The 25,315-nt window shown below is 42.3% G+C and overlaps 3 protein-coding genes across 3 annotated transcripts; all 3 read right to left on the bottom strand.

Annotated features, from left to right (window-relative positions):
• Positions 1 to 952: 952 nt before the first annotated feature.
• Positions 953 to 3,526, bottom strand: LOC117451222 (sporozoite surface protein 2-like). The gene is made up of 4 exons (XM_034089417.2): positions 3,415 to 3,526; positions 3,284 to 3,327; positions 1,464 to 3,198; positions 953 to 1,379 (listed from the first exon to the last, which is right to left on the bottom strand). The coding sequence occupies exons 1-3, from the start codon at positions 3,435 to 3,437 to the stop codon at positions 1,490 to 1,492; spliced, it is 1,776 nt and encodes a 591-aa protein (XP_033945308.2). The 5' UTR covers positions 3,438 to 3,526; the 3' UTR covers positions 953 to 1,379; positions 1,464 to 1,489.
• Positions 3,527 to 9,145: 5,619 nt separating this feature from the next.
• LOC139432879 (sporozoite surface protein 2-like) lies at positions 9,146 to 11,459 on the bottom strand. Its single transcript, XM_071204150.1, has 5 exons — positions 11,406 to 11,459; positions 11,205 to 11,288; positions 11,075 to 11,117; positions 9,300 to 10,989; positions 9,146 to 9,215 (listed from the first exon to the last, which is right to left on the bottom strand). Exons 1-4 carry the CDS (start codon positions 11,457 to 11,459, stop codon positions 9,326 to 9,328), a joined length of 1,845 nt encoding a protein of 614 aa, XP_071060251.1. The 3' UTR covers positions 9,146 to 9,215; positions 9,300 to 9,325.
• Positions 11,460 to 16,932: 5,473 nt separating this feature from the next.
• On the bottom strand, positions 16,933 to 18,333 carry LOC117451230 (sporozoite surface protein 2-like). The gene is made up of 3 exons (XM_071204149.1): positions 17,498 to 18,333; positions 17,087 to 17,443; positions 16,933 to 17,002 (listed from the first exon to the last, which is right to left on the bottom strand). The coding sequence occupies exons 1-2, from the start codon at positions 18,331 to 18,333 to the stop codon at positions 17,113 to 17,115; spliced, it is 1,167 nt and encodes a 388-aa protein (XP_071060250.1). The 3' UTR covers positions 16,933 to 17,002; positions 17,087 to 17,112.
• Between the last annotated feature and the right edge of the window lie 6,982 nt (positions 18,334 to 25,315).

The raw sequence follows: 25,315 nt of genomic DNA, 5'->3' as shown, positions 1-25,315 counted from the left end.
GAAGGAAAAAAAGATTTAAAAAATACAGATTTCAGTATCCTGAGGCTCTGAGCCACATTTATTTTAAAAAGACGTGCTGCAGCCTGCAGGCACGAAACACATTACCAGTAGAAATACATTGCTTTTAAAATCGTGCTGTGCAACACGAAAAAAAGGGGAAAATCGTGTTGGTGAACACGAATCAATAGATTAAAAATCGTGTTGGTGAACACGAAATGCTATGAGACTGGGTTGATATATGAGCATAAAACATGTAGATACATCATTCTTAAAACACCAACTGAGAGCCACTAATTGAGGCGATACTGCTAAAATAGGGAGGTAGAAGTAATGATTTAGACTGGAGTAAAAGATACACATTTAAATTGAAAAATGAAATAATTTAGAACTGTACATAGAGAGAAGGAAGATGGAAAGAAGGATAGAGGACAGAAAGAAAAATGTGTGAACGTTGTAGGGGTCTGTTAGCTGAGTTTGAGGCCGAGAGCCAGCTCGTTCTTCTGGATCTTTCCGTCTCCGTTGATGTCGCAGTGACCCATCAGAGCTTTCCTGAACTTGTCCAGGTCTGTGCCACTGATGCTGGGCTGGAGGAGAGGGTCGGGGGGTGGAAGAGTTACAGAGAGGTCAGAAGACTCCTGATGAATGACACTGACTGATATCTGATCAATAACATTGTGTATCAGCTCTGTATATAAGGGAATGTAAGGGCACCTTCACCAGCTCCATCATATCTTTGACAAATCCATCCACCTCAGGGCCCTCCAGCTCACCCGTCTTACTCTATAGAAGGAGGCATACTTTTTAATTCTCTCAGTGTCTGTTTTTGATTAACAGTTACACACATGCCTAACAGGACCTATACACATTAGGCCCGAAATACAAACATATGCATTATATGACATCAATTCAGCAGCATGGAATAAAGCAAAAACTGCAATGTTTCTGAAGATGTTGTTTTAAGTGATACAAGTTTGTCATGTGTAGTCCGATAAACCTCATTAGGAGTCTGACACTTTGAAATAATATTGGCTACTCATCCTTCAAAGTTCTCATAGCCTTTAAGTCATCAAACTTTCAAATGTTAAGTGAAGAACATTCTTTGTCGAGTCTTTTAAACTTGCTGGTCAATACAGATATTTGCATACACATTACTGTGAGCTGCTGTTCACAATGTTATTGTACCTAGCCAGGAAAACAAACCCCTGAAGTTCAAAGGAAACAAGCAAGTGGTTGTGGACATGTTCAGGAAGTAAGGGTGCATCACTGTCTGCAGCACACAAGTCAAGTTTCAAATAACATCCAAAGAGAGTGTGTTCCAAGTATTTTATTAAATTCAAAGTTGATTCCAGTTCAGACTTCTTCCAGGCAAGTTCAGGAACCTGAGAACAGAAAATACAATTTAGAACATTTGTAAAGCATTTCCCTTACTTCATTGTAGCAATCTTTAAGTTAAACCAACTTACAGTTAGGAAGGTCAATGATGTCTGTTCTACACTGGCACCAGTTGCTGCGGCCACCTGGGCTGGTACGGGAATGGCATTGGAATTTCTCTCAAACTTCTTGGGTCAACATTCAAGTGCGAGTTTGAGTCAGTGGGCTGCACATTAGAGCCAGAAGCAACACTTCCTTGGGAAGGAATGTCCCACATGCCAGCTTTAGTTTGGAACACCCATTGCAGGGGTTTGGCCTGCTGAGGGTTTGAAGGGTAGGCGGGCTGGTAGGGCTTGGCCTGCTGGGGATTCGAAGGGTAGGAAGGCCGGTAGGGCTTGGCCTGCTGAGGATTTGAAGGGTAGGCAGGAAGCTGGGGTTTGGGCTGGTACCTAGACTGCAAGGGATTTGAAGGGTAGGAAGGCTGCTGGGGTTTTGGCCGGTACCTAGACTGCAGGGGATTTGAAGGGTAGGCAGGCTGGTAGGGCTTGGCCTGCTGAGGATTCGAAGGGTAGGCAGGATGCTGGGGTTTGGGCTGGTACCGAGACTGCAGGGGACTTGAAGGGTTGGTAGCCCGCTGGGGATTCAAAGGGTTTGCTGGCTGGTAGGGCTTGGCCTGCACATTAGAGCCAGAAGAAACACTTCCTTCGGAAGGAAAGTGCCACATGCCAGCTTTACTTTGGAGCACCCCTTGCAGGGGTTCGGCCTGATGAGGTTTGGCCTGTTGGGGATTTGAAGGGTAGGAACTCTGCTGAGGTTTTGGCCGGTACCTAGACTGCAGGGGACTTGAAGGGTCGGTAGCCCGCTGGGGATTCAAAGGGTATGCTGGCTGGTAGGGCTTGGCCTGCACATTAGAGCCAGAAGAAACACTTCCTTCGGAAGTAAAGTGCCACATGCCAGCTTTACTTTGGAGTACCCCTTGCAGGGGTTCGGCCTGCTGAGGTTTGGCCTGTTGGGGATGTGAAGGGTAGGAACGCTGCTGGGGTTTTGGCTGGTACCTAGACTGCAGGGGACTTGAAGGGTTGGTAGCCCGCAGGGGATTCAAAGGGTAGGCTGGCTGGTAGGGCTTGGCCTGCTGAGGATTTGAAGGCGGGTAGGGCTTGGCCTGCTGAGGATTTGAAGGCTGGTAGGGCTTGGCCTGCTGAGGATTTGAAGGCTGGTAGGGCTTGGCCTGCTGAGGATTCGGGTAGGAGGGCTGGTTGGGCTTGGTCTGCTGGGGTTTGGGATGGTACCAAGACTGCAGGGGATTTGACGGGTTGGCGGCCTGCTGAGGTTTGGGCTTGTAGCCGGCCTGCTGGGGCTTTGGAAGGTTTTTGGGCTTCTGGGGCTTGGAGTAGGGACCAGAGTGCATCACAATTGCAGAACTTGAAGCAATACCAGACTGAAAAGAGTTTGGATTAGGGGGCAAAGGGAAAGCCCACGGGGCAGCTTTGCTTGGAAGGACACCATTTGCACTAGGGTTAGCTTGAGGTAGTTGGTTTGGCTTACGAATTATTGGTTGGCTTGGCCCGTAACTAGAAACACTTCCCTCAGGACTGTAACCATCTACTTGCCTACCATGAGAGCCCCTATAACCTCCTGCACTTGGTGCAGCAGCTGGCTTCAGAGTCTCAGATAAATCCCCATCAGCATGAAAGGGTGAATAACTACCCAAAACCCTCTCAGGCTGTGCTGAACTATCATCACTGGAAGTGGAAGCAGGTTTAAGGCTTCTTGAAAAATCAAAGTGAGGTGTAATGCCACTGGAGCCTCCACTTCTGTAGCTGAGTGCTAAAAGGAGAACACATTTTTTAAAAGACAGCCTTAGAGGAAAATTATACATTTCAATTGCAGCTTGTGAACCATAAATCCTTACCCTTTGCTTGCTGCCCAACAATCAAGAGTGACATCACAAGAACTCTAAGAAAAGAGGAATTAAACATGAGCCAACCAAAAACAGTTAAGTAGAATAAATATAAGAAATCTGCCAAAATAAGAATATCTTACCTCACACACAATCCAAAATACATTTTTGTTGTAAAACTGAAACCAAACAGTATGTAAGCCGTGTCCAGCAAATACAAAAATAATCTATTATTTCAGATTCATGACTGCTGCAAAGACAGTGGTCCTTTTAAAGTGTCGGTGCATGAGCTGACCAATCATCGCACTGATGAAGTCATTGGAATCAGCTTGGGAACTCCGCCCTCTGGCAACCTGGGCAGGTGTCCACACTTTAGCTAATTTGACACATTTCAACATTTCATTCTGTCAGCAGATCTGATTCAAAAGTCACTTTAACCAAATGATAACCTTTACCTGGCCGCTAGGCAAAATTCCCCTGACAGGCGATAATAGTTTGATCGTAGTTTTGTTTTTGTTTATTGAGGTCTTGATTGAATTGTCCTCCTTCAATACCACAGAGGTTTTAGTAAGACCCAGAAACTAAGACCTAAAAAGTGTAAGCTTTTGATCTTAAAACACTATGAAATGACAAGCTGTATTAAAATCAAACACATATATATGTATACATATTAACATATGTTTAAAATTTAATTTATATATATGTTCCACTGCAAATAAGATATTGTTCTCTTCCACTGAAGTTGAGATCTTATGGGACCTTTTACCACTGTTTGATTACTTAAAAACAAATGTTCTTGTGATTTGAAAATGATTTTGGAAGTGTTTTGGCTTATTGAAAACCACATTTTATATCACTGCTTATAATTAGACTCAATTACTGTAAATGTTCTTTCCTCCAAGCAGCCATTGATTATAGGGCCCTATAAAAGTCACCTGCAGTGACTGAAAGCACTTTTTGTAGCACACTTATGGTTTCAGTAAAGAGAGACACAGCTGACAAAGACACAAGCTATTTTATTAGCCATCATTCATGATACTCGTTTCACAAAAAATGTAATTCAAACAATGTTTCATTATTTTTTACATTACAAAGAAAATAAACTATTTGTATGTCCCAACTCAAGGCTCCACATTTACCATTATTTAAATTGCTAGATATTTTAATATAAATATTATAGCAATATATAACATATTATATATATGAGCATAAAACATGTAGATACATCATTCTTAAAACACCAACTGAGAGCCACTAATTGAGGCGATACTGCTAAAATAGGGAGGTAGAAGTAATGATTTAGACTGGAGTAAAAGAGTATAGTAAAAGATACACATTTAAATTGAAAAATGAAATAATTTAGAACTGTACATAGAGAGAAGGAAGATGGAAAGAAGGATAGAGGAAAGAAAGAAAAATGTGTGAACGTTGTAGGGGTCTGTTAGCTGAGTTTGAGGCCGAGAGCCAGCTCGTTCTTCTGGATCTTTCCGTCTCCGTTGATGTCGCAGTGACCCATCAGAGCTTTCCTGAACTTGTCCAGGTCTGTGCCACTGATGCTGGGCTGGAGGAGAGGGTCGGGGGGTGGAAGAGTTACAGAGAGGTCAGAAGACTCCTGATGAATGACACTGACTGATATCTGATCAATAACATTGTGTATCAGCTCTGTATATAAGGGAATGTAAGGGCACCTTCACCAGCTCCATCATATCTTTGACAAATCCATCCACCTCAGGGCCCTCCAGCTCACCCGTCTTACTCTATAGAAGGAGGCATACTTTTTAATTCTCTCAGTGTTTCTGTTTTTGATTAACAGTTACACACATGCCTAACAGGACCTATACACATCAATCAATCAATCAATCAATCAATCAATCAATCAATCAATCAATCAATCAATCAATCAATCAATCAATCAATCAATCAATGTTTATTTATATAGCCCAATATCACAAATGTTACATTTGTCTCAGTGGTCTTCACAGTGTGTACAGAATATCAGTATGACAATACGACACCCTCTGTCCTTAGACCCTCACATCGTACAAGGAAACACTTCCGAAGAAAACCCAGTTTAAAAGGAAAAATGGGAGAAACCTCAGGGAGAGCAACAGAGGAGGGATCCCTCTCCCAGGATGGACAGATGTGCAATAGATGCTGTGTGTAAATTGAAAAGATAATACATTTGCAACATAGGTAGTCCAAATGTTTGGAAATGCATGTGTGTATAATAGGAAGATGAATCCACGAGGATATCCATCCAGGACCGATGATCCAGGACCACAGCCACGACTCGCGATCCAGGGCTCGCGATTCAGGACACAGGACCGCAGGATCATCCATGACTCCGGATCCCGGCGTATATAGACACCAAAAAGAAAGACATTTGGGGAAGCTGGATTAATCGGAACATGAGAGTACACAGGTATAGACAGAGAGAAGGAAGAAGTAGGATGTCCCCCGACAAACTAAGCCTATATCAGCAAAACTAGGGGCTGAATCTAATCAGCCCTAACTATAAGCTTTATCAAAAAGGAAGGTCTTAAGCGCACTCTTAAAAACGGATAGGGTGTCTGCCGCCCGAACACAAACTGGAAGCTGATTCCACAAATGTGGAGCTTGATAAGAAAAGGCTCTGGCTCCCATTGTACTTTTAGAGATTCTAGGAACAACCAACAACCCTGCATTCTTGGAATGCAATGCCCTAGTAGGACAGTAGGGTATAATGAGTTCTTTAAGGTAAGATGGCGCCTGCCCATTAAGGGCTTTGTAGGCGAGAAGAATAATTTTAAATTATATCCTGTGTTCTATAGGGAGCCAGTGTAAGGCAGCCAGAACAGGAGTAATGTGGTCCCTTTTCCTAACTCTGGTTAGTACACGAGCCGCAGCATTTTGAATCAGCTGAAGCGACTTGACTGACTTCTTGGTACTCCCTGATAATAAAGAGTTACAATAATCCAGCCTAGAAGTAACAAATGCATGGACTAGTTTCTCTGCATCGTTTTGAGGCAAGATATGCCTGATTTTTGCAATGTTACGTAGATGGAAGTAGGCGGTCCTTGAAATTGATTTTATGTGGGCGTTAAAGGATAAATCCTGATCAAATATAACACCAAGATTCCTTCCAGTCTCACTGGAGGCCAAATTAATGCCATCCATAGTTAGTATATCTTTAGATAATTTGTTTCGTAGATTCTTCGGGCTAAGTACAATAACTTCAGTTTTGGTCGTGTTTAACATCAAAAAGTTTAAGGTCATCCACGTTTTTAAGTCCTTAAGGCAGTCTTGAATTTTATTTAGATGATTAATTTCATCAGGCTTGATTGATAAATATAGTTGAGTATCATCCGCATAACAATTAAAGTTTACAGAATGATTCCTTATAATATTGCCTAACGGAAGCATATATAATGTGAACAAAATAGGTCCGAGCACTGAGCCCTGTGGCACTCCATGGCTAACTTTGGTTTGCGTGGAAGATTCATCGTTAACACGTACAAACTGAGAGCGTTCAGATAGATAGGACCTAAACCAGCCTAAAGCAGTTCCCTGTATGCCAACTAAGTGCTCTAGTCTTTGCAATAGGATATCATGGTCGATAGTATCAAATGCAGCACTGAGATCGAGCAAAACAAGAATAGAGACAAGTCCCTTGTCTGAGGCTATTAGAATGTCATTTGTGACTTTAACCAGAGCTGTCTCTGTGCTATGATGTGTTCTAAAGCCAGACTGAAAATCTTCAAATAAATCATTGTTTTTTAAGTAATCACACAACTGTTTTGCGACCGCTTTCTCAAGAATTTTTGAGAGGAACGGAAGATTAGAAATAGGTCTATAGTTGGCTAAAACCTCTGGATCGAGGTTGTGCTTTTTAAGAAGCGGTTTTATCACTGCTACTTTGAATGATTGTGGAACATAGCCTGATAATAAAGACATATTCATAATATTTAATAAAGAAGTGCTAATTAATGGAAAAACTTCCTTCAACAGCTTAGTTGGAATTGGGTCTAACATGCACGTTGATGGTTAAGAAGAGAGAATCATTGAATGTAATTGTTCAAGGTTTATGGCTGAAAAGCATTCTAGTTGACTATCTAGTGTAATATTAGAACTTACGTTTCCGGGAGCTGTTGATAACACTATACTGGTCAAAGGCAAGAGGTCATTAATTTTGTTTCTAAGAGTAACAATTTTATCGTTAAAAAACACATCAAATCATTACTACTGAGTGCTATGGGAATAGAAGGCTCAATCGAGCTGTGGCTCTCTGTCAGCCTGGCTACAGTGCTGAAAAGAAATATTGCATTATTCTTATTCTCATCTATTAATGAAGAGTAGTAGGCTGCTCTCGCTTTACGCAGTGCTTTCTTATATTCATTGAGAGTAATATGTCAAATTAAATGAGATTCTTCAAGTTTAGTGGAACGCCATATCCTTTCAAGTTGTCTAGACTTTTGCTTTATTTTGCGGCTTTATGCCATGGAGCTAATCTATGTTGTTTTATTTTCTTCTTTTTCAAAGGAGCAACAGAGTCTAATTTTATTCGCAGCGCATCTATAGCACTATCAACAACATGATCAATTTGGGGTGGTGTACATTTTGTATAAGTTTCCTCCCCTACATGCAGACATGCTATCGAGTTAAGTATTGGTGGAATCTCTTCCTTAAATGTGGCTATAGCACTAACAGATAGGTTTCTGCTGCAAGCGCTTTTGACTAATGCTTTGTAGTCTCGTAATAGTACTTCAAAAGTTACTAAGAAATGGTCGGATAAAGCAGGATTATGCGGTTCGACTAATAGTTGCTCAATTTCAATACCATAAGTCAGAACAAGGTCGAGAGTGTGATTATAGCAGTGGGTTGGTTTATTTACACTCTGACAGAAACCAATATAATCTAATATAGAGTTAAATGCAACAGTAAGGCTATTTTTATCATCGTCAACATGAATATTAAAGTCACCTACGATAATTACTTTGTCTGTTTTAAGAACCAAAGTTGATAAAACCCAGAGAATTCTGATAATAATTCTGAATAAGGACCTGGTGCACGATACACTGTAACAAATAAGATTTGCTGCAAAGTTTTCCAGGTCGGATGCGTAAGACTAAAAACGAGGCTTTCAAAGGAGGTATAATTTAATTTCGGTTTTGTATTGATAAGTAAACTTGAGTCAAAGATTGCTGCAACTCCACCTCCTCGGCCCGTGCCTCGAGCAATATGAGTGTTGATATGGCTGGGTGGAGTGGGCTGATTTATGCTGACATATTCTTCATGTCTCAACCAAGTTTCAGTGACACAGCATATATCATTATAATCTGATATTAAATCATTTACCAATATTGCTTTCGATGCTAGAGATCTTATGTGTAAGAGACCACATTTAATCTTCCCGTTTTGTTGCACTGTAGTAGTTGTTACATTTACACACATTAGGCCCAAAATACAAACATATGCATTATATGACATCAATTCAGCAGCATGGAATAAAGCATAAACTGCAATGTTTATGAAGATGTTGTTTTAAGTGATACAAGTTTGTCATGTGTAGTCCAATGAACCTCATTAGGAGTCTGACACTTTGAAATAATATTGGCTACTCATCCTTGAAAGTTCTCATAGGCCTTTAAGTCATCAAACTTTCAAATGTTAAGTGAAGAACATTCTTAGTCAAGTCTTTTAAACTTGCTGGTCAATACATATATTTGCATACACATTACTGTGAGCTGCTGTTCACAATGTTATTGTACCTAGCCAGGAAAAAAAAACCCTGAAGTTCAAAGGAAACAAGCAAGTGGTTGTGGACATGTTCAGGAAGTAAGGGTGCATCACTGTCTGCAGCACACAAGTCAAGTTTCAAATAACATCCAAAGAGAGTGTGTTCCAAGTATTTTATTAAATTCAAAGTTGATGCCAGTTCAGACTTCTTCCAGGCAAGTTCAGGAACCTGAGAACAGAAAATACAATTTAGAACATTTGTAAAGCATTTCCCTTACTTCATTGTAGCAATCTTTAAGTTAAACCAACTTACAGTTAGGAAGGTCAATGATGTCTGTTCTACACTGGCACCAGTTGCTGAGGCCACCTCGGCTGGTACGGGAATGGCATTGGAATTTCTCTCAAACTTCTTGGGTCAACATTCAAGTGCGAGTTTGAGTCAGTGGGCTGCACATTAGAGCCAGAAGCAACACTTCCTTGGGAAGGAATGTCCCACATGCCAGCTTTAGTTTGGAACACCCATTGCAGGGGTTTGGCCTGCTGAGGGTTTGAAGGGTAGGCGGGCTGGTAGGGCTTGGCCTGCTGGGGATTCGAAGGGTAGGAAGGCCGGTAGGGCTTGGCCTGCTGAGGATTTGAAGGGTAGGCAGGAAGCTGGGGTTTGGGCTGGTACCTAGACTGCAGGGGATTTGAAGGGTAGGCAGGAAGCTGGAGTTTGGGCTGGTACCTAGACTGCAAGGGATTTGAAGGGTAGGAAGGCTGCTGGGGTTTTGGCCGGTACCTAGACTGCAGGGGATTTGAAGGGTAGGCAGGATGCTGGGGTTTGGGCTGGTACCGAGACTGCAGGGGACTTGAAGGGTTGGTAGCCCGCTGGGGATTCAAAGGGTTTTCTGGCTGGTAGGGCTTGGCCTGCACATTAGAGCCAGAAGAAACACTTCCTTCGGAAGGAAAGTGCCACATGCCAGCTTTACTTTGGAGCACCCCTTGCAGGGGTTCGGCCTGATGCGGTTTGGTCTGTTGGGGATTTGAAGGGTAGGAACTCTGCTGAGGTTTTGGCCGGTACCTAGACTGCAGGGGACTTGAAGGGTCGGTAGCCCGCTGGGGATTCAAAGGGTATGCTGGCTGGTAGGGCTTGGCCTGCACATTAGAGCCAGAAGAAACACTTCCTTCGGAAGGAAAGTGCCACATGCCAGCTTTACTTTGGAGCACCCCTTGCAGGGGTTCGGCCTGCTGAGGTTTGGCCTGTTGGGGATGTGAAGGGTAGGAACGCTGCTGGGGTTTTGGCTGGTACCTAGACTGCAGGGGACTTGAAGGGTTGGTAGCCCGCTGGGGATTCAAAGGGTAGGCTGGCTGGTAGGGCTTGGCCTGCTGAGGATTTGAAGGCTGGTAGGGCTTGGCCTGCTGAGGATTTGAAGGCTGGTTGGGCTTGGCCTGCTGGGGTTTGGGATGGTACCAAGACTGCAGGGGATGTGAAGGGTTGGCGGCCTGCTGAGGTTTGGGCTGGTAGGGCTTAGGCTTGTAGCCGGCCTGCTGGGGCTTTGGAAGGTTTTTGGGCTTCTGGGGCTTGGAGTAGGGACCAGAGTGCATCACAATTGCAGAACTTGAAGCAATACCAGACTGAAAAGAGTTTGGATTAGGGGGCAAAGGGAAAGCCCACGGGGCAGCTTTGCTTGGAAGGACACCATTTGCACTAGGGTTAGCTTGAGGTAGTTGGTTTGGCTTACGAATTATTGGTTGGCTTGGCCCGTAACTAGAAACACTTCCCTCAGGACTGTAACCATCTACTTGCCTACCATGAGAGCCCCTATAACCTCCTGCACTTGGTGCAGCAGCTGGCTTCAGAGTCTCAGATAAATCCCCATCAGCATGAAAGGGTGAATAACTACCCAAAACCCTCTCAGGCTGTGCTGAACTATCATCACTGGAAGTGGAAGCAGGTTTAAGGCTTCTTGAAAAATCAAAGTGAGGTGTAATGCCACTGGAGCCTCCACTTCTGTAGCTGAGTGCTAAAAGGAGAACACATTTTTTAAAAGACAGCCTTAGAGGAAAATTATACATTTCAATTGCAGCTTGTGAACCATAAATCCTTACCCTTTGCTTGCTGCCCAAAATCAAGAGTGACATCACAAGAACTCTAAGAAAAGAGGAATTAAACATGAGCCAACCAAAAACAGTTAAGTAGAATAAATATAAGAAATCTGCCAAAATAAGAATATCTTACCTCACACACAATCCAAAATACATTTTTGTTGTAAAACTGAAACCAAACAGTATGTAAGCCGTGTGCCGCAAATACAAAAATAATCTATTATTTCAGATTCATGACTGCTGCAAAGACAGTGGTCCTTTTAAAGTGTCGGTGCATGAGCTGACCAATCATCGCACTGATGAAGTCATTGGAATCAGCTTGGGAACTCTGCACTCTGGCAACCTGGGCAGGTGTCCACACTTTAGCTAATTTGACACATTTCAACATTTCATTCTGTCAGCAGATCTGATTCAAAAGTCACTTTAACCAAATGATAACCTTTACCTGGCCGCTAGGCAAAATTCCCCTGACAGGCGATAATAGTTTGATCGTAGTTTTGTTTTTGTTTATTGAGGTTTTGATTGAATTGTCCTCCTTCAATACCACAGAGGTTTTAGTAAGACCCAGAAACTAAGACCTAAAAAGTGTAAGCTTTTGATCTTAAAACACTATGAAATGACAAGCTGTATTAAAATCAAACACATATATATGTATACATATTAACATATGTTTAAGATTTAATTTATATATATGTTCCACTGCAAATAAGATATTGTTCTCTTCCACTGAAGTTGAGATCTTATGGGACCTTTTACCACTGTTTGATTACTTAAAAACAAATGTTCTTGTGATTTGAAAATGATTTTGGAAGTGTTTTGGCTTATTGAAAACCACATTTTATATCACTGCTTATAATTAGACTCAATTACTGTAAATGTTCTTTCCTCCAAGCAGCCATTGATTATAGGGCCCTATAAAAGTCACCTGCAGTGACTGAAAGCACTTTTTGTAGCACACTTATGGTTTCAGTAAAGAGAGACACAGCTGACAAAGACACAAGCTATTTTATTAGCCATCATTCATGATACTCGTTTCACAAAAAATGTAATTCAAACAATGTTTCATTATTTTTTACATTACAAAGAAAATAAACTATTTGTATGTCCCAACTCAAGGCTCCACATTTACCATTATTTAAATTGCTAGATATTTTAATATAAATATTATAGCAATATATAACATATTATATATATGAGCATAAAACATGTAGATACATCATTCTTAAAACACCAACTGAGAGCCACTAATTGAGGCGATACTGCTAAAATAGGGAGGTAGAAGTAATGATTTAGACTGGAGTAAAAGAGTATAGTAAAAGATACACATTTAAATTGAAAAATGAAATAATTTAGAACTGTACATAGAGAGAAGGAAGATGGAAAGAAGGATAGAGGAAAGAAAGAAAAATGTGTGAACGTTGTAGGGGTCTGTTAGCTGAGTTTGAGGCCGAGAGCCAGCTCGTTCTTCTGGATCTTTCCGTCTCCGTTGATGTCGCAGTGACCCATCAGAGCTTTCCTGAACTTGTCCAGGTCTGTGCCACTGATGCTGGGCTGGAGGAGAGGGTCGGGGGGTGGAAGAGTTACAGAGAGGTCAGAAGACTCCTGATGAATGACACTGACTGATATCTGATCAATAACATTGTGTATCAGCTCTGTATATAAGGGAATGTAAGGGCACCTTCACCAGCTCCATCATATCTTTGACAAATCCATCCACCTCAGGGCCCTCCAGCTCACCCGTCTTACTCTATAGAAGGAGGCATACTTTTTAATTCTCTCAGTGTTTCTGTTTTTGATTAACAGTTACACACATGCCTAACAGGACCTATACACATCAATCAATCAATCAATCAATCAATCAATCAATCAATCAATCAATCAATCAATCAATCAATCAATCAATCAATCAATCAATGTTTATTTATATAGCCCAATATCACAAATGTTACATTTGTCTCAGTGGTCTTCACAGTGTGTACAGAATATCAGTATGACAATACGACACCCTCTGTCCTTAGACCCTCACATCGTACAAGGAAACACTTCCGAAGAAAACCCAGTTTAAAAGGAAAAATGGGAGAAACCTCAGGGAGAGCAACAGAGGAGGGATCCCTCTCCCAGGATGGACAGATGTGCAATAGATGCTGTGTGTAAATTGAAAAGATAATACATTTGCAACATAGGTAGTCCAAATGTTTGGAAATGCATGTGTGTATAATAGGAAGATGAATCCACGAGGATATCCATCCAGGACCGATGATCCAGGACCACAGCCACGACTCGCGATCCAGGGCTCGCGATTCAGGACACAGGACCGCAGGATCATCCATGACTCCGGATCCCGGCGTATATAGACACCAAAAAGAAAGACATTTGGGGAAGCTGGATTAATCGGAACATGAGAGTACACAGGTATAGACAGAGAGAAGGAAGAAGTAGGATGTCCCCCGACAAACTAAGCCTATATCAGCAAAACTAGGGGCTGAATCTAATCAGCCCTAACTATAAGCTTTATCAAAAAGGAAGGTCTTAAGCGCACTCTTAAAAACGGATAGGGTGTCTGCCGCCCGAACACAAACTGGAAGCTGATTCCACAAATGTGGAGCTTGATAAGAAAAGGCTCTGGCTCCCATTGTACTTTTAGAGATTCTAGGAACAACCAACAACCCTGCATTCTTGGAATGCAATGCCCTAGTAGGACAGTAGGGTATAATGAGTTCTTTAAGGTAAGATGGCGCCTGCCCATTAAGGGCTTTGTAGGCGAGAAGAATAATTTTAAATTATATCCTGTGTTCTATAGGGAGCCAGTGTAAGGCAGCCAGAACAGGAGTAATGTGGTCCCTTTTCCTAACTCTGGTTAGTACACGAGCCGCAGCATTTTGAATCAGCTGAAGCGACTTGACTGACTTCTTGGTACTCCCTGATAATAAAGAGTTACAATAATCCAGCCTAGAAGTAACAAATGCATGGACTAGTTTCTCTGCATCGTTTTGAGGCAAGATATGCCTGATTTTTGCAATGTTACGTAGATGGAAGTAGGCGGTCCTTGAAATTGATTTTATGTGGGCGTTAAAGGATAAATCCTGATCAAATATAACACCAAGATTCCTTCCAGTCTCACTGGAGGCCAAATTAATGCCATCCATAGTTAGTATATCTTTAGATAATTTGTTTCGTAGATTCTTCGGGCTAAGTACAATAACTTCAGTTTTGGTCGTGTTTAACATCAAAAAGTTTAAGGTCATCCACGTTTTTAAGTCCTTAAGGCAGTCTTGAATTTTATTTAGATGATTAATTTCATCAGGCTTGATTGATAAATATAGTTGAGTATCATCCGCATAACAATTAAAGTTTACAGAATGATTCCTTATAATATTGCCTAACGGAAGCATATATAATGTGAACAAAATAGGTCCGAGCACTGAGCCCTGTGGCACTCCATGGCTAACTTTGGTTTGCGTGGAAGATTCATCGTTAACACGTACAAACTGAGAGCGTTCAGATAGATAGGACCTAAACCAGCCTAAAGCAGTTCCCTGTATGCCAACTAAGTGCTCTAGTCTTTGCAATAGGATATCATGGTCGATAGTATCAAATGCAGCACTGAGATCGAGCAAAACAAGAATAGAGACAAGTCCCTTGTCTGAGGCTATTAGAATGTCATTTGTGACTTTAACCAGAGCTGTCTCTGTGCTATGATGTGTTCTAAAGCCAGACTGAAAATCTTCAAATAAATCATTGTTTTTTAAGTAATCACACAACTGTTTTGCGACCGCTTTCTCAAGAATTTTTGAGAGGAACGGAAGATTAGAAATAGGTCTATAGTTGGCTAAAACCTCTGGATCGAGGTTGTGCTTTTTAAGAAGCGGTTTTATCACTGCTACTTTGAATGATTGTGGAACATAGCCTGATAATAAAGACATATTCATAATATTTAATAAAGAAGTGCTAATTAATGGAAAAACTTCCTTCAACAGCTTAGTTGGAATTGGGTCTAACATGCACGTTGATGGTTAAGAAGAGAGAATCATTGAATGTAATTGTTCAAGGTTTATGGCTGAAAAGCATTCTAGTTGACTATCTAGTGTAATATTAGAACTTACGTTTCCGGGAGCTGTTGATAACACTATACTGGTCAAAGGCAAGAGGTCATTAATTTTGTTTCTAAGAGTAACAATTTTATCGTTAAAAAAGCACATAAAATCATTACTACTGAGTGCTATGGGAATAGAAGGCTCAATCGAGCTGTGGCTCTCTGTCAGCCTGGCTACAGTGCTGAAAAGAAATCTTGCATTATTCTTATTCTCATCTATTAATGAAGAGTAGTAGGCTGCTCTCGCTTTACGCAGTGCTTTCTTATATTCATTGAGAGTAATATGTCAAATTAAACGAGATTCTTCAAGTTTAGTGGAACGCCATATCCTTTCAAGTTGTCTAGACTTTTGCTTTATTTTGCGGTTTATGCCATGGAGCTAATCTATGTTGTTTTATTTTCTTCTTTTTCAAAGGAGCAACAGAGTCTAATTTTATTCGCAGCGCATCTATAGCACTATCAACAACATGATCAATTTGGGGTGGTGTACATTTTGTATAAGTTTCCTCCCCTACATGCAGACATGCTATCGAGTTAAGTATTGGTGGAATCTCTTCCTTAAATGTGGCTATAGCACTAACAGATAGGTTTCTGCTGCAAGAGCTTTTGACTAATGCTTTGTAGTCTCGTAATAGTACTTCAAAAGTTACTAAGAAATGGTCGGATAAAGCAGGATTATGCGGTTCGACTAATAGTTGCTCAATTTCAATACCATAAGTCAGAACAAGGTCGAGAGTGTGATTATAGCAGTGGGTTGGTTTATTTACACTCTGACAGAAACCAATATAATCTAATATAGAGTTAAATGCAACAGTAAGGCTATTTTTATCATCATCAACATGAATATTAAAGTCACCTACGATAATTACTTTGTCTGTTTTAAGAACCAAAGTTGATAAAAACTCAGAGAATTCTGATAATAATTCTGAATAAGGACCTGGTGCACGATACACTGTAACAAATAAGATTTGCTGCAAAGTTTTCCAGGTCGGATGCGTAAGACTAAAAACGAGGCTTTCAAAGGAGGTATAATTTAATTTCGGTTTAGTATTGATAAGTAAACTTGAGTCAAAGATTGCTGCAACTCCACCTCCTCGGCCCGTGCCTCGAGCAATATGAGTGTTGATATGGCTGGGTGGACTGGGCTCATTTATGCTGACATATTCTTCATGTCTCAACCAAGTTTCAGTGAGACAGCATATATCATTATAATCTGATATTAAATCATTTACCAATATTGCTTTAGATGCTAGAGATCTGTGTAAGAGACCACATTTAATCTTCCCGTTTTGTTGCACTGTAGTAGTTGTTACATTTACACACATTAGGCCCGAAATACAAACATATGCATTATATGACATCAATTCAGCAGCATGGAATAAAGCATAAACTGCAATGTTTATGAAGATGTTGTTTTAAGTGATACAAGTTTGTCATGTGTAGTCCAATGAACCTCATTAGGAGTCTGACACTTTGAAATAATATTGGCTACTCATCCTTGAAAGTTCTCATAGGCTTTAAGTCATCAAACTTTCAAATGTTAAGTGAAGAACATTCTTAGTCAAGTCTTTTAAACTTGCTGGTCAATACATATATTTGCATACACATTACTGTGAGCTGCTGTTCACAATGTTATTGTACCTAGCCAGGAAAACAAACCCCTGAAGTTCAAAGGAAACAAGCAAGTGGTTGTGGACATGTTCAGGAAGTAAGGGTGCATCACTGTCTGCAGCACACAAGTCAAGTTTCAAATAACATCCAAAGAGAGTGTGTTCCAAGTATTTTATTAAATTCAAAGTTGATGCCAGTTCAGACTTCTTCCAGGCAAGTTCAGGAACCTGAGAACAGAAAATACAATTTAGAACATTTGTAAAGCATTTCCCTTACTTCATTGTAGCAATCTTTAAGTTAAACCAACTTACAGTTAGGAAGGTCAATGATGTCTGTTCTACACTGGCACCAGTTGCTGAGGCCACCTGGGCTGGTACGGGAATGGCATTGGAATTTCTCTCAAACTTCTTGGGTCAACATTCAAGTGCGAGTTTGAGTCAGTGGGCTGCACATTAGAGCCAGAAGCAACACTTCCTTGGGAAGGAATGTCCCACATGCCAGCTTTAGTTTGGAACACCCATTGCAGGGGTTTGGCCTGCTGAGGGTTTGAAGGGTAGGCGGGCTGGTAGGGCTTGGCCTGCTGAGGATTTGAAGGGTAGGAAGGCCGGTAGGGCTTGGCCTGCTGAGGATTTGAAGGGTAGGCAGGAAGCTGGGGTTTGGGCTGGTACCTAGACTGCAGGGGATTTGAAGGGTAGGCAGGAAGCTGGGGTTTGGGCTGGTACCTAGACTGCAAGGGATTTGAAGGGTAGGAAGGCTGCTGGGGTTTTGGCCGGTACCTAGACTGCAGGGGATTTGAAGGGTAGGCAGGATGCTGGGGTTTGGGCTGGTACCGAGACTGCAGGGGACTTGAAGGGTTGGTAGCCCGCTGGGGATTCAAAGGGTTTTCTGGCTGGTAGGGCTTGGCCTGCACATTAGAGCCAGAAGAAACACTTCCTTCGGAAGGAAAGTGCCACATGCCAGCTTTACTTTGGAGCACCCCTTGCAGGGGTTCGGCCTGATGCGGTTTGGTCTGTTGGGGATTTGAAGGGTAGGAACTCTGCTGGGGTTTGGGCTGGTACCGAGACTGCAGGGGACTTGAAGGGTCGGTAGCCCGCTGGGGATTCAAAGGGTATGCTGGCTGGTAGCGCTTGGCCTGCACATTAGAGCCAGAAGCAACACTTCCTTGGGCAGGAAAGTCCCACATGGCAGCTTTACTTTGGAGCACCCCTTGCAGGGGTTCGGCCTGCTGAGGTTTGGCCTGTTGGGGATGTGAAAGGTAGGAACGCTGCTGGGGTTTTGGCTGGTACCTAGACAGCAGGGGACTTGAAGGGTTGGTAGTCCGCTGGGGATTCAAAGGGTAGGCTGGCTGGTAGGGCTTGGCCTGCTGAGGATTTGAAGGGTAGGAGGGCTGGTTGGGCTTGGTCTGCTGGGGTTTGGGATGGTACCAAGACTGCAGGGGATTTGAAGGGTTGGCGGCCTGCTGAGGTTTGGGCTGGTGGGGCTTAGACTTGTAGCCGGCCTGCTGGGGCTTTGGAATGTTGTTGGGCTTCTGGGGCTTGGAGTAGGGACCAGAGTGCATCACAATTGCAGAACTTGAAGCAATACCAGACTGAAAAGAGTTTGGATTAGGGGGCAAAGGGAAAGCCCACGGGGCAGCTTTGCTTGGAAGGACACCATTTGCACTAGGGCAGCGTTTCCCAAAGTGTGGGGCGCGCCCCACTGGTGGGGCGCAGAGATGTGATAGGTGGGTCGAGAAATACAAAATACCTTTTTTTTTTTTCACACTGGTGGAATATAAAAACACGGCCCGGGGTGCAAAACGCATCAATGAAAGCGACCCTCTACCACACATTTACACCTGTAAATAACCCAATTTGTGTTCTTTGAAATTGAAAAGGATATTGCATTGTGTTTGTTACTTTCGTTGCAGTTGTATGTCTTTAGTGTAATTTGGCATGCTTTTATGTTGAAGGCGAGTTTACGCTGTTGACAGTTGTTGTTGCTATGGAAACAAGAAACATTTCACAGCGGGCGGAACTTGTCATAAAGTCCGCGATAATAAAGCCCACCCATTTAGAGGGAAGATATGATTGGTCAATTGTACTGTCATTTGACATTACTCTCTCGTTCAGTTAATATAGCTGGCCCTCTGTGAATTCATAGCTGGCCGTCCAATCAGCTCCTGTCTTCATCTCGCAGAGACGAGCTTCATTCATTTAACCCTTCACATTCAAAGAGAAACTGAATAGAGAGGCGAAGTCCCTCCCTTTCCGGGAACCTCCATGGGACCCCGGAAGTGTAAAATTATACATTGAAGTCAATGGAGAGAGAAAGGTTATATTTTGATCCCGTTTGAATTGTGCCACGAATAACACATATGATGTTTGTCAATTTAAAAGAATATTTTGCAAGTCAAAAAAATAAAAATGTGTCGTAAAACTGTGAAGTTACACTTTTATTTTTGTGAAACCGCTCAGTGAACTACAGGTCTCTGGTCTCGCACAATACGCGTCACCATCACAAAGACGGCCGTCACGTTAGCAAATTTCACCTGTTTCTTTCAGAATGAGAATAAAAGTATAAAACGAGGTGAACATCACTACAAGTGTGGACACGTTGAGAGCTGTACATACACGAAAGGGCAGTTAGTCGGTTCTGTAAGAGCCAGCATGCGGGACCGGCTTTACATGGTTTCGGTGAGTAATATGAGTGCAATGTGTAACGTTAATGTCAGCTAGCTAACATTGTTTTAGTAACTAGTTTTCTCCTTAAGAACTTCGTGGTCTCTGTGTATGCTGTGGATTACATTAGTGTTCACAAGAACAAAGGACCCCGTGTTTTGTTTTAGTTGCTCTTCAGATTGAAGCGGCCAGTTTTATATCGACTATACAGTATAGTCTATACTGTATGTGTGATCTCCTTTTACATCTCGTTGTGTCATTTGAGTTTATTTGCTGTGTGTAGATTCAAGGATTTTGGTGACATGAACATGACCATCGCGGAGGCAGTCCAGTTACCATCCTTCTGTCTCCGTGAGGAGGGTGGGTCATATATCACCCATACTGGCACCAGTCCAAGGGCAGCTGCACATCACAGACCAGAGTCTCTGCTACTTTGTTGTGTGGACCACGAAGGAGGCGATCATCATCCTCATCCCCAAAGACCCTGCATGGCATGGAAATCTCCTCCTCCTGAAAACATTCTACACCCATCATATGCTCCCTGTGTTGGCCAGTAGAGAGGAGGACATTTAAATAAACATACTCTTAACACCCTCAGACTCTGCGTTGTGTTTCGTATGTGTGATGGGGTGTTATGCAGAGGGGAGGAAAACAGGACACAGCAGATTGGGATTGTGGGGGAGATGCTGAGCAGTTATTTAATTGTTGCATGTAATTATTATTATACTGCGAGCTTCTTAGTTATTCCATCTTTTGCTGTAACATGGATCTGTATGTAACTCTATATTTACTTGTTATCTACCACACTCCCTTCTACATCATACACCATCATTATACATGATGGTGTATATAGGATATATATATTTGTATACATATCTGTAAATTGTATAATTTTATTTAAACGTCTTTTTGATCTCTCTGTCTATAAACACAAACTGAGTAAGATTGACAATAAAGTTGACTTAAAAATATATATATTCTTTATGAAAATAGTTGCCTGTTGGAGAAATGAATCCAAATGAAACGTTGGACTGAACTACAACTACGCCTTTAAATCTCTACGGACTGTTCTTCAGTGGGATGGCAAGTTCCTATCTTTAAACATGTATTAGTTTTTTCTCAACAGATTTGATTTTCTGAAGTTAATTTAACTTTGCCGACCATGTAAGGTCATTATTAAAAAGGTACAATCAATTTGTTTAGGGTTGAATAAAATAATGATAAACATTTCATTTGGATAATTTACTGACAGAATAAGAAACTCAATGATGCTCTACTCACCTGTTCCCTTTTTATAAAGTGAAACAGTTGAAACGATAGATTTTAGTAAACTTAAAAACAACCTTCTCCAAAAGCTATCAAGGAATATACCGAATACTTGTTTTAGAACTTTATTACATATTATTTGTATATAGTTTGAATGATCCATAATTGACAGAAGCTTGTGTTTACACTGACCTGTTACTCATATATTAATGTCTTTGTAACTTCAGTAAACCACTACCTCACTCATTTCTTTCATTCATCACGGTTCAGTAAACTAAGTGACACATGAACCAGTTTAATAATTATAATAACGTAGGATTGCAACTCTTTGAAACTGTAGGTGGCTCTTAAAAGAGCCGTTGTGTTTGGGTGTGCTGGTCTCAGGTCAGTCTAAGCCCTCTCTCGCGGATGCAGCGGGCCAGCTGGATGTCCTTAGGCATGATGGTGACCCTCTTTGCTTGGTTCATCTTACTGGGGGGCAGCTACATGGATGTCGGTGCAGTCCACAATCATTGTGCAGTTGAAGGCAGAATGGATGAAGGCAGAATGAATTTATTATTGACTCCGAATGAAACACAACTTCATGTCATACAATACATTGACTTTATTTGTAATTGTGTACAAAAATATGAGCATTGATTAGCAAGCAGGACCTGCAGGAACAGAGCATGGTGATGGATGGAGCTGGGAAGAGAGAAGAATAAAGAAAACAGATCAACTTTATTATCGGATATTAAAAATTCAATTTCAAAACAAGTTGCCGCTCCTACAGTTTTCTAGTATGTAAAGATGATTTCACTTGACCTATGCACAATATCACACTCAATACATGTGTGTCTCTGGGGGGTGCATTGTGCCTCTGATGTATAGAAATAATATACCATAACCAAATACTATTACGTACAGTGGAAATCAGGTTGCCAGAGCAGGTCAGGGTGCATGTTCCTCAGGGTCTCAGCAGTTACAGGTGAGGTAAAGAAAATAAAAGAGAAAAAGGTCAGTAACAACACTTTAAAGTAACAACACTTTGAATAATTATCTCTTTTAATAATGTTCTATCAGTAATCACTCAACTACTGTCTTTCCAACAAACAGATTGACTCACTATCATCACAATGAAACACGTCCAGAAGAATGGACCACAGATGGAAATTAGCTATTAGCTATAATCTGGCATATTGCATCTCTTCTCTTTGCTGAGATTAATGTTTTTGTATGCATGGTCCTTCTATAAATAAATAAATAAATGTCATGCAAAGCTGCCTGCCTGCCTGCCTTCCTTCGACTCTCCCTGAAACTGCCTGATCTTTTAATGTGCAATGTTAACCATTTGAGCAGATAGCATTAAGTAGAAAAGATCGCAGATGCGAATGTGCCGTTAGCCTACCTCCCGCCCCCTGGTGGAAGGGGCGATAGGCTCCTCTTCAAATGTTTCACAAAATACTTACCATCATGACTACTCTTACTGTTTAACATTTGGGTTTACTTCATGTTAAGGCTAATACAAATGACAAGGCTAAGTAATGTTATGCTAACTAACATGCTCGCTACTAGCTATGTAGCTAACTTGACTATGTTCCATGCAAAACATGTGTATTACCTGATATGTCTGATCCAACGACTCCTGGGGCCTATACTACGAAGCTGGTTCAACCTAACCTGGATATGTTTGAGTTAGCCGGTTGGCCTAATCCAAAACATACGCGCTCTCGCTAAACTGTACTACGACGCTGGTTATCAAGTGGATCGCTCAAGCCAGCCGTGTCCTATCTAGTTAGGTGCGCCTAAACATGAAAGGGGTGGTATCTGGAGCATTCGACCAATCACAAACATGGAGAAGCGTACTGACAGCGCAGCGTCATACTTCCTGAATGAAAAGTGAACTTTAATACTAGTCAAAAATGAAGAAGTTAAACTTTAAACATCCATGACTTAAACACTTTATACAGGATAAAAGCCACATAGCTGCACCTGCAAGGTGAATACAGCTGGAAAAAGAAAAAGTGTTTGAATGCGTACATTAACAGGTTTATGATATCACTGCCTCGTCTAAGACACGATCTGACTTCAATTACATTTGTCTCGAGTGTTTCGTCAACTTATGTGTTGCTTAAAATAATACTTCTGCATACAGTATGTGACACTGTGAGTGTTGCACGGCCAGATACGGCTCAGCTGACTCAGATAAGGAGATATATGATACATTATGAAGTGATATGCCGCGGACTGTACTTAATGTACTCTGATCCGGTTACTTATGTTGTGGCCGATATGTAAGTAAGCTTTCTAAACGCTAATGTTATAATAGTCAGATTGCAGATTGAAGATGGGAGGTGATATTCTATTAATGTTCACGTTCACACAGTCGGTGATTTTTGCCGGCCGTCTTTCCTGCGACGGCAGCTTTTCTGTATTTCCTTTCTCCTGTAATATGACTTGATCGCTTTAAACTCCGCACACTGAGCTCTGATTGGTCAGCAGGCGGTGCTTTCACTGAGTTGAGCTCTTAGCCTGCAACCTAACCTGGTCCCGACCAGGTTAGCTGCTTAGCATATATTACCATGGAGATCTAGCCTGCTAAAAAGAGAACCAGCTTCGTAGGACCGGAAAGCCGGAGTTTTCCCTGAATTTAGCCGGCTAAGCGAAAATCCTGCTTCGCAGTATACCCCCCTGGTCCTTTCATCAGACGGGAAGCAATAGAACGAGCAAAGTGGTATGATCACTTATGTGATTACAACCTGGTACAAAGCACACAGGCATCTTGTAAAAGTGAATTTATTTTTAGCAATCTCTTATTTATTGGAGGGAATAAATCAGTTATGAGATCTTCTTCTTGTGGTGGTTGCATTCTCCAGCCACCTTCCTTGTGTGTGTGTTTTCCCTTTCCCTGTCTGTGTGGGCGTGGTGCCTGTCACTCCTGGCTCCCGGCTCAAATCTCCACCAGCTGCAAACAGTTGAGCACTCTCCTCTGCGACACACCTGATTCCCATCAGCCATTACGGATGGTATATCAGCGGAGGCTCCACAACCTGTCAGCGCCAGATCGTTGTTAAACCCCAGTGGTAAAACTCTTAGCCTTCTAGCCTTCTTAAAGTATAGTGACTATTTTCGCTACACCTGAATATATTCGTACCTGTTCTTCTTGTGCTCCAGGATTACCCTTCAGTGGATTACGTTCCAGTGGATTAAAACTCCGGAGGATACTCTTCAGTGGATTATGCTCCAGTGGATACTCTCCAGCCGGATTATCTCCTCCAAATAAAACCTTTATAACACACTGCCGTGTCCTGCGTTTGGGTTCTCTCAGATAACCGTAACAGAACGATCTGGCCAGTATGGACCCAGCGGACACCGGCTACCAGGCCAAAACTACGGACGAACTCTGCCAAGCCCTGGCCAGTCAAGGCGCTCTCGTGGGGCATCATGATACAGTTCTCCGTGAAGCATTGGAGACTCTCCGGAACCTCTCCGTTAATGTGCAAAGAATCGGCACGCAGGTAGAACTGCTCACTTCACAGGCTTTTCCTCCGCAGCACGCTGCACAGCCGACAGCCCCTCCCCCCCCTCCTGCTGCACTCCTCCATCAGCTACGAGAGGCTGTCATTCCCACACCTGAACGATACGCTGGAGATTTGGGTAATTGTAGAGCCTTTGTGTTCCAGTGTACGTTAGTTTTTGAGCAGCAGCCTAGTACTTATCACACAGATGGGGCTAGGGTAGCATATGTAATGAGCCTGTTGAGGGGGAGGGCTTTAGATTGGGCTACAGCTGTTAGGGAGAGCCAGCCACACATTTGCTGGTCATATGATACTTTAATTTCCGAAATGAAAAAAGTTTTTGATCACCCGGTACGGGGGAGGGATGCTGCTAGGCGCCTTCTTTCTCTCCGGCAGGGCTCCCGTAGTGTAGCCGAATGTTCAGTGGAGTTTAGAACAGTGGCTTCCGACTCACGCTGGAATAACGAGTCACTACAGGATGCTTTTCTTCAGGGGCTGAACGAAGCAATTAAAGACGAGCTAGCGGCTAGGGATGATCCAGGTAGCTTGGATAATTTAATAGCCACAGCCATTAAGATTGATAATCGCCTCAGAGAGAGACGTAGGGATAGGACTAGCCGTCACTCCAATCCCAGCGACTTCTCACTTGATCCCCAAATTGGAACCGCCACTACCCCACACCCCAGATCTTTCCCGACTCCTTACTCAGCCTCATCCCATGGAGATGAGCCCATGCAAGTGGGAAGGGCCCGCCTCTCACCATCTGAGCGTGCTAGAAGGATCCATGCTGGGGAATGTGTTTATTGCAGCCAAACCAGTCATCTCGTTTCCTCCTGTCCTAGTCTGCCAAAAAGTCAGGCTCGTCAGTAGCTGTGGAGATTCTGGCGAGCCCTTGCTCCTCTCTCAACCCCCGACCCAGAACGCAGCTAGAAGCCATGCTTTGCTGCAACCAACAGTCCCTACCCCTGCTTGCCTTAGTGGACTCGGGGGCGGATGAGAATTTTTTGGACATTGACATTGCAGCTCAGGCAGGAATTTCCTGCGAAGTGTTAGATTCACCTCTTAGTGCTAATGCTCTAAATGGAAAATGCCTGGCCCAAGTCACTCACCGCACCAA

This window comes from Pseudochaenichthys georgianus, chromosome 8, assembly GCF_902827115.2.
Source record: "Pseudochaenichthys georgianus chromosome 8, fPseGeo1.2, whole genome shotgun sequence".
Classification (NCBI taxonomy): Eukaryota; Metazoa; Chordata; class Actinopteri; order Perciformes; family Channichthyidae; genus Pseudochaenichthys; species Pseudochaenichthys georgianus.
This window is presented reverse-complemented; position numbering and strand designations above follow the sequence as displayed.